The sequence below is a fragment of the Corvus brachyrhynchos genome, unplaced genomic scaffold, assembly GCF_000691975.1.
Source record: "Corvus brachyrhynchos isolate BGI_N302 unplaced genomic scaffold, ASM69197v1 scaffold220, whole genome shotgun sequence".
Taxonomy (NCBI): Eukaryota; Metazoa; Chordata; class Aves; order Passeriformes; family Corvidae; genus Corvus; species Corvus brachyrhynchos.
The window spans coordinates 6,797,985-6,807,442 of record NW_008236209.1 but is presented as its reverse complement, the minus strand read 5'-3'; the positions used below and the strand labels follow the sequence as shown (position 1 = coordinate 6,807,442).

Genomic DNA, 9,458 nt, shown 5'->3' with positions numbered 1-9,458 from the left:
CCCACAGCCCTTGGAGCATGTCAGGGATTGTGCCTTATAACTTCTCCAAATACTCAAAAAGACTGGAAGCGTATTGTTATTATTGACCAGCCTTCTGTAGCGGCCTGAGTTGTTAATGCTTCTGGGAACTTCCTTGATGTTCGCCCTCCAAACAAAAGGGTTGGATGGCTTCTTGTGTGCACCAAGTTTTGGAACATCTCTACTTTTGTGAAAGACAACAGAATGCTCTACTTTGGAAATTAAACTTCATAAGATATAAATGGCTCTCATGTGTGTCAGTACGTGTGAATATTTGTAGGACCAGAGAGGATAAACACACTGCAAAATAGGAAAGTTATATTCTACAGGAAAACTGTGAGTACCATGATGGCGGAGCAGATGACTTTGTGACTGCTAGCAGTGAAGTTCCTGGAGGCTTGAGACCTGCTTCCTGGTCCTGGGCAGATGTTAGTTCTTGTTATTGGGTAGCATCACTTAGAGCATGTGTTGTAATGATGCATTTTTCTGTCTTCCAGATCAGTGTGCGTGTTACCACCATGGATGCTGAGCTGGAGTTTGCCATCCAGCCCAACACCACAGGGAAGCAACTCTTTGATCAGGTAAGTGATGGAGCTGCAGAAGATATAAAGTTGGTAAAAACATCGTAATTCTATTGAGGCAACAGCAAATAATTTCTAAAGGACTTCAAAGGTTGAGTGTCACTGTATATAATAGCTTCAAGAGAACACAGCACAGTAAGAAATTGTACTTTTTTTCCCCCAAAACTACTGCATTTTTTAATCTCCAAGAACATTTTAGGAGCTATTCTTCTAGTGGACTGAATTGGTGCTATGGCTCGTAATAATGGTAATTGGAAAGCAGTAGATATCTTCAGTCTTAGTTTATAAGAAAAGTCTTATGGGGGACCTAGTAAGCTAGGTTGACTTACCTGCAAGCAGTGTGTAAGTGATTCCAGAGGGCTGTTGGTCTTTAAATCAGGCGAGGCTTAGCTGGGTTTCAAATGCTGCTGCAACTTTTAAGTGCAGGTGAAGTGATTCTGTACTCCCATCAGGCCCTGAGGGAAACCTTAAGAGCAGTGATGTACCATACTGTGTTGGGCTGTCTGCATGGGGTACTTCAGCCTTCCCCTGCATTCACTGGCTAGGCGAACTTCCTCCTGCTTTGGCCCAAACAGAAGCAGGGAGGCATGTGCAGCCCAAAGCTCCAGCAGCAGATGACAGACATTATCAGCTGCAGCAGTTGAAACTTTGACAGGCTCCACTGTGTTTCTCTGCTGTAATTGGCCATGGATTTGCTCCTTGGAGAAAAATGGGAACAGTAAGTTCATAGCTCAAAGAAATGCAAATTGAATCTTGGACTAATGACAAGATGAAGGAACTGCCAGACCAGATATGTCAGAGATTTGGGTGTGGTTCAGTAGAGCTAAGCATTCTGGGGTTAGCTCTACATAGTACCTATCATAAGGAAGAGAGAAAATTAAGGGCTGATTCACCCGTTGAAGTCAGCTATTTCATTTGGGAACAGCAAATATAATTTAGATTTTAATTTTTTTTAGATCTTTAACCACGAACTACTGTTTTCTCTTGTACTCAGCTGGATGATTCAACACTAGATGATATATTGCTCTTTACAGCCCAGCCCTGAAATGGAGGGAATGGAGTGAGATTCGAAGGTTTAGTAAAAGAGCAACCTTTCATAATCGGAAAAATAGAAAGGCTTTCAAAAAAGTTCTGAATTGCAGTGTAGTTCTCAGCCATCTATGTCTTACTGTGTAGTAGCTCCTGCATATTTTAGCCCTGTGTGGTTTGGATTGATAGAAGTGAAAGCCAAGTTCTGTCCAGAATCCATGTGTGCAACATGGAACTCAGCCACAGTTAGTTCATGAGAGTGTTTAACAATGAAGCCCATGTGACATGTCCTCAAGTTCATCAAAAAATGAACTGGTTTTTTTTTGTTTTTTTTTTTTGAAGGAGGTGTTCTTCATGTGGATGCTTCCCATGATTATTTTTCAGTATCTGGCTTCTGCTATTATCCAAGCAAAGCACCAAGTGCTAAGAAATGGTACTACTCACATCAGTTAACATTTTTAATCTGCACATGATATTTTCAGTCAGCTCTAGGTTATCTGCGGCTTCTGCTGCGAACTGACATTGGTAGCAGACTTGGGCTTCATCAGTTTGTCTCTGAGAAGCATCCAGTCATGTTTCCAGTATAGCAGCTCTTCATGTCTAGTAATTGATTTCACTCCTTTGTCATGCTCTTGGACAGCTGCACGTTTTCCTCCCTTCAGTGTGTTTCACACAGCACCTGTCTAAACAGAAGTTATGTTTTGCTTTTTCCACAGTAAACACTTTGCCAAGGGAGAAAACAAATGCTGTTACAGAACTGAGTTTCTAAGTTGAGGCAGTGTTTACTTCACCTAAATTGGATTTGTAGGTGAAGTTGGAAATGGGGGAAAAAATGTGTCTGAAGCTAGTTTTAAGCATTTGCTATTTTTAAAAGGGCTGGTTGACATTAAACTTGCTCCCTTTAGGAAAGGGATGGACCTTTAAATATATTGTCAGCTGTTACATATCCAGTATGTTTCATGTGACTGAGCTGTTTGTGTGTATTGGTTCCTGTAAAGGGATAGTCCAGTGCTATTGTCCCTGCTGACACTGTGACTGCTCTCTGGCTGGTCATTGTTCACTCTGCCTCAGTTTCTATCCTTAGGTTTCTGGGGTCCCATGATGGGGTGCACAACAACAAAGTTACTTCTGTTTATTTTCTAGCTCCCTTAAGCCATGTTGTGTCCCTGGACTGGATGATAATCTAGTATTTTCTGCATGATGCTGGTTCTAAAAAAAGAGCTGCTTTCATCAGTGCTTTTTTGAGGGACGGGAGAGCTCCTCTACAAAGCAGACATATGGTTTTGCTGTTGCAGGACATTGACCTCCTGGTGTGAAACCTGATTTTTGACTCTTGTACAGAAAAATTTTAAGATATCCAGCATATTTTTGCCCTAGGGTTCCCTTTCACTTTGAACTGTCAGTTCTGAGTTAAGCAAGAAGGAAGCTGCTAAGCATTACCAAGCTTTCTAGCTGCATGGCTGCCTCGGTACAATTTTCTGGCTTTACTCAGTAACATTTAGGCACCACCTAGTGTGTATAAAGGTAGATAAATGTATTCATTATGCCACGCAATTCCAACCCACTCTGAACAGGATTCAGAAGACTTTTGGAAAGCTTGTAGCTAGGCTTTAGCTGAATGAGGAGAAAAACACTTGAATCTAAAGTTCCATAGTAATAATAGATGAATGGGCATGAAGTAGAAATGTTCCTGTCTTCCTCCTTCCTGCTTGGTTAAATTTCAAAGTGAATTTTTGTAGTGACAGAACAATGCAGATGCTTCACTGCTTTGTAGGAAGTAGTTTCTGCCCCAAGGTGCTGGCTGTAGAAATACCCCCGAACTGATATATATATGCAGTAACATCATGATTGGTACTAGAGCTCTTCCTATTCCCTAGTCTTGTAACTGTGCAGCTTTAGCTTAAATATCTTAGGCTTGTGTGCATGGGCAAAACCTGGATTAAATGAGACAGGACTGTACTCTCTGTCTTCTGTAGCTCTGCTGATGTACCTCATAACATCAGTTGCTGAACTCCAGTGCTTACTGGCTCGCTAGCAAGAACGGTAACTTTGCTCCCATTCCTCAGCTGCCAGTGATGGATTAAAAGAAGAGCTCAAGGAAGGGCTATGCGTGTCAGGGATGCTGCTTATCCCGCAGGCCTGATTGCTTCACAGGTACCTTGAAATATTGCTTTCCTGGGGATGCAGAGCACAGGCACTGCAACAGTGATAGTTACTTGTTTTCCTCCTTTGACCCTTTTCTGTATTGGACTGAAGTGCAGCTGGTCTGGAGAGTAGCAAGTAAACCTAAGCAGTGCTTTGCATTGTACGTCTTCTACACATAAAAGATTAATCTGTTGTCTGGTGAAACTTCTTAGTTGCTTGTTGCTGTGGATGGCTTTGAAATTGTGTCCCTACAGTCTTTTGCCTCTCAAACTTCCTTGTTTTGGGTAAATTGATTCTAGCTTGAATCATTGAGCATCCAATCTCCTTAAAGAGGTGATTTCTGTCCAATTGAGAGACATGAAGACAAGTCACGGGTTAAAGAAAATGTGACCTAAGAAACTAAAATAGCTATCACTTCAAACTTTAAAAACATGTGTTTAACCTTCCTAAGATGCTTTTGCTCATTTTTGTGAGCTTTTGGGGTCAAGACTAAACTTGTAAGAGAAAAGTGCACTTATCTATGCGTTAAAATTACGACAATAAGCATGTCTCTGCACACTTTAAACCTAGTCACTGATGCTGTATTTTATGTTCAGCATTAAGTTTTATAGATAGTGGAATGTGTGTTGAGAGGGTTATTTTTGTTTCATTTTCTTTTTAATTCTTAAGGTTCTTTCAGATTTCATGAAGAGCCAGATCTCCTAAGATTCTGAGTTTGTGTGCCCTGGCTTGTCTTGCCTTGTTTTTCTAGCTGCATGGCCTCCAAGGTAGTCATGCAGCTAAGAAACCTTGGTAATGCTTAGCAGCTTCCTTCTTGCTTATCTGCTGCAGTGAATTTTGTGGTTTTGTTGAGTACCAGTTTGTCAGACTTCTTTCGTGTTTGCTTAAGCTTACAGCATGAGCTGACCAAGCCCCTCTTGAATTTTGACTAACTACATCTGAGTTGAGCCGTGTTTGGAATAAAGGTGGTTGGTGTCTCATGGCCTGCAAACTAAGCTTTGTGAGGAGGGTCAGTGTAAGAGAAACCTTTAGCCTTGGTAGGGTCCTACCTAACAGCATTTAAACATATAGGAAATGGCTCTGGAACACTTGTTCCACTGGGTGAAAGCACTGAAATGAAAACTCACTAAGGTAGTTTGATGGTAGAAAGCAGCAAGTCTCAGGACAGTGGCTGGTTCCCCCAGCAAACCCCAGAACTCTTGTTCCTGTAATGAAGGCTTGTGGTTGAGTGGTATGAAAATGTGTTTCAAATTTCACAGGAATATGTGGAAACTTTCTGACTTTTAGAAAAGCAGTAGTTCCAACCAAAAATGGACTGCTTGTTGCTAAAGAGGTCACTGGCAAACTGCAATAAGTTCAAAAACTTGAAGATCCTGTTGTTTAGCACTCTGGCATTTTAGCACTTTGGAAGGGAAAATTAGAAGTATATCCATCAGTTAAATGGAGGGAGAACAGTTGAATATTTGGGCTGTAGGTGGAGCCTATCTTGGGTACTAAGTTACCTGGAAGACCACATTCTAAGTAGTTTTTGACTGGCATATGAAACTGCATGTGTGGCACCAGTTCAGAGCTCCTCCAGCAATAAGGTTAGCTGGCAGTTTTCTCTCAGATGTACTCGACATGCCTGTCATAGAAGGGGAGAGAGACCTACCTCATCTTTAACTAGGGCAACACTCAAGGCACTTGTACCATGTTATAGCCTGAGATGATATGGCCTTTGGTGCAGGAACTCGATCCAAGTGGAATGCCTTTTCCTCTGCTTGCGTGTTTTGGTCTTGCCCGCGTGTAAATAGTGCTTTCATCAGGATCTGTACTTGTTTGCCAGTGTGGTCGTGTGTTCCCTGGGCTGAGAATAACAGCCATTTTTAATCATTATCTTGATGCTAAAATCTGCATTTAAGAGGCTGCTTCTGGCTCCCTCTTCTGCTGTGGAGCAGCACCCAATGGCAAGAACATAGTTCAGAGGGAGATGGGTGAGTGCTGAGGGGAAGGACAGGAATTATCATGCAGACCTAAAACACGTGGAGTAAGAAGGAGTGAGAGAAAAGGTTACCTGAAAGATCTTCTGTTTCTTCTCTGAACCTAAGTAAAAAACCCGTACTAATGTGTGCTTCGACTTTCTGCAGAGGATGAAGTGAGTCACCAGAAAGGCACCTTTTTCCCTATGTCAGTATGGCTTACTGAGTAGAATTTTAAGCTAAAGGTAGTACTTAATTAAGAGCTTTGTAGTAGCTAGTCAAGGTACCACGGGACAGCTGGATTTTAAGGCTGCTCTGTTGCCCACTGTAAACTGAGCCTTATCCAGCATTCTAAACAAGACCCAGGGACTGACTTAATGCTCTCCCTGGCATGAATGAAAGATGTTGCTCTCCAGATGAGAGTGTAGATTTTAGACATTTAAGTATCGTGGTCTGTGTTAAACCGTACTTTTAATTCTCCCATTCTTTGTGCCAGCCCTTCTCCAGCCTTAGCCACTACCAGTAGCTGTCTGCTTTTTGGAACATCTCACAGTTCATTAGGGCTCTGAATGCTGTACACCCCCAGACATAATTATGCTGCTGCCAGCCAGATTCCTTGCAGCTGTAGAAAGCTGTTTCTTCTCCATGCTTTTTCCCTTGCTAAATGGAAATAAATAGCCTGCTAAAGCTGTGGAGGGAGGAGGACTATCCTCCCTGCCTTAGTTCAGTGGCAGCTTGGGAGCGTGATGGTGAGTGCTGTGCTGTCTCCGCTCTTCTCTGTCCAGCTTGTTGTTGTCTCTGCTATTGCTGTGCAGGCCTCTGCTGTGGAATAAAAGTCCTTTTGTGTGGGACCACAGTGTGGAGCCTTTCAGCTGCTTGCTGGCAGTCCAGCCTGTTGAATTCCCAGGCATAAGCTGCTGTCGAGTGGAAGAGAGGAAAGCAGACCCACGCAGAGTGAGGAGCTTCTATCCCATTCATATGTTAATGCTTCCAAGAACAGAGCTGTCCTTGGGCTCTAGGACGGCCTTTCTTCCCCTCCTTGAACCATCTGCTTCTAATCACAGGCTCACAGAATATGCTGAGTTGGAAGGCACCCACAAGGATCGAGTCTAACTCCTGGCCCTGCACAGGACCATCCTCAAGAATCACCCCATGTGCCTGAGAGTGTTGTCCAAATGTTTCTTGAATTCTGTCAAGCTTGGTGCTGTGACCACTTCCCTGGGGAACCAGTTCCAGTGCCCAACCACCTTCTGAGTGAAGACTTTTTCCTGGTATCCAACCTAAACCTTCCTTGACAACTTCAGGCCATTCCCTTGGGTTTGGTCACTGGTCACCACAGGGAAGTGATCAGTGTCTACCCCTCCTCTTCCCCTCATGAGGAAGTTGTAGACTGTGATGAGGTCCCCCCTCAGTCTCCTCTTCTCCAGGCTGAATGGACCAAGTGCCTTCAGCTGCTTCTCATAGGGCTTCCCCTCAAGGCCCTTCGTCTTCATTTACCTCCTTTGGACCCTCTCTAATACCTTAATATTAGAGATTAATATCTTTCCTATATTGCAGTGACCAAAACTGCCTGTACATAGCAAACTCTGATTCTTCTCCAGAAGCCTCATTAGCCATGTGCATCCTGCTGCGTGATGCACAGGTGACCTACATTCCCCTGAATCTGCAGGGGCTCTAGTCCACCTCTCCAGTTCATGTTCAAGCAAGGACAGGTTGAATAACTACAGGAACCCCAGTGGGATGATGTATATAGACTACATGACCTAGTGTAGGTTTTGTCTTTGTGCGTGCCACCAATTGCATGCCTCTGCTGAAAACTGCATTTGGTTTTTCTGCCTGAAAGGAACAAAGGCCCTAATGCTGCTTTTGAAAGGCCAGAAGAAATGTCTGATCCAAGCCCTAAACAATTTAATTAGGGATGTGTTTGTGGGGAACCTATGTCTTTGGTGATGTATCTTTCCAAAGTAGAGACCACATCAGAAGGGAACAGAGTGTACCTTTGGGCACTACAAAATTATATCAATTGACCTGGGCAATTGGGCAGCTGGTTTTCACAGGGCAAGTCTCAGTCTCTGCATCTAGTTGTTAGCCCCTTTCTAAGGGGGAAGCCCTCAGCAAGCCCGTGTTGAATGGTATGTGAAAACAGCTGACAGTGTTGTACTTTAGGAACCACGTCAACCTTAAGACAGATGTCTTCTTCCTTCCCCTTTCTTGTCCAGTAATGGAGGTGACCAGTAGGTGCCTTGTTTGCCGGTATGAGACCAACTCCTGCGTCTTCAGGAGAGATGTGGGGGAACTTCACTGTGTAGACTTGCTGCACCCTGTGGCATGTCCCAGGCATTTTAGGGCACAAAGGGTGATGTCTTGATAGCAAACAGGGTTTTGAGAAACTTCCCCCTCCTTTTAACCAACAGTGGCACTGTACTGCAGTAGTCTTGCTGCCCCACCATGAGGCTCTTGTCTCTTGTCACAGCATGTCTTTAAAGCCTTCTTATTTACATAGCATGCCTGATATGCTAGGGAACTACAGAGAGAGCTTACATAGTGGTGTAGCTAATGTCTGTGGTGGCTCTTTGTCCTGGCACAAGGGATAGCATATGGATTTACCCACTGCACTTCCTCTTAATGGTGCTACTCAGTAAAGAGCTGTATGAAAGGCCTGTCCATAGCTATCAGTGGAGTAGGAGCAAATCTTAAAGTAGCACAACCTAGCAGGGTGATTAATGACTTGCCCAGGAATAGTACATTTGCATAATAAGTGAGGGGTGTACCTGAAAATGGAGCTGTCTTCCTGATTCCTGGCAGTTACAAACCTGTCAGAGCTGTTGCATTGTATTTTGGCTATACATGTTGGCTTACAAGTAGCTGAAAAAAATCTGTTGTTTATAAATAGCAACAAACCTTAAAGAGCTGAAGGAGAAGAAAGAATATTACACACATCCACTTAAGACCTCTTAGATGCCATATCATCTTTCTGTTCACTGCAGCAGGAGGCTGGTGGCCAGGGCATTATCTTTGTCTGAACTTACCTCTAACGTGTTCCCAGCCACTGGTAAATTGTCATGGGTTAGCAAGCATAGTCCCAGAAGTGATGTTCTGCAAAGGGGTGCTTACAGCTTCCTCTGTGATCTGACAGAACCTATCAGCTGGCCAGTTTGAATATGGACAATTCTTTAAGCCACTTAAAGTTGTGACTGCCTCTGTGATCCACACTTAAGAAGAGAAACCCTGAGGCAGAAACGCTCTCTCGTTTCCGGTGCTGGGACAGGTGGCTGCGGGCTCCGTGCAGGGGCCAGTGGGCCCAGCCCAGGCCCTGCTTGGGCCAGGCTGGGCCAAGCCACGGCCATCATGGGCCCTGTTCCAGCCGTGGAACCCCCCCACAGGCCTGCTGTGTGCAGCCGGAGGGGCTCGGCTCCCTCCCCTCTCCACTTTTTAAGCCACATTCCAGCTGCAAGGCCTAGGTGAGATTAACCCTTTTAGTGCTGTGAAGAGCTGAAAACCTGAGGGAAGAGAAAGAGGAGATGCTTAAAGCTGAAATTCTGTTGTGAAGCTATGATATATCAGAGTATCCCGTTGTAATTTCATGAAGATATGGGGGGTGGAGTGTTCAGTTCAACTTGTAAGCAAAAGCACCTGCACTGAGATAGGCAGATGCTGACACAGCTGTAATTTCATGAGAAGTTTGGACAGGGAGAGATGGACCAGATGAGGACTTTTGCTCCAAATG

The 9,458-nt window shown here is 44.1% G+C and overlaps 1 protein-coding gene across 1 annotated transcript in view; it reads left to right on the top strand.

Annotated features, from left to right (window-relative positions):
• The first annotated feature begins 488 nt into the window (after positions 1 to 488).
• Positions 489 to 9,458, top strand: part of MSN (moesin) — a 20,262-nt gene continuing 11,292 nt past the window's right edge. The window contains exon 1 of the mRNA XM_008641749.2: positions 489 to 599. Within this exon, the coding sequence (XP_008639971.2) occupies positions 492 to 599 (108 nt within the window). The 5' untranslated portion in view covers positions 489 to 491. The remainder of the gene's footprint in view (positions 600 to 9,458) is intronic.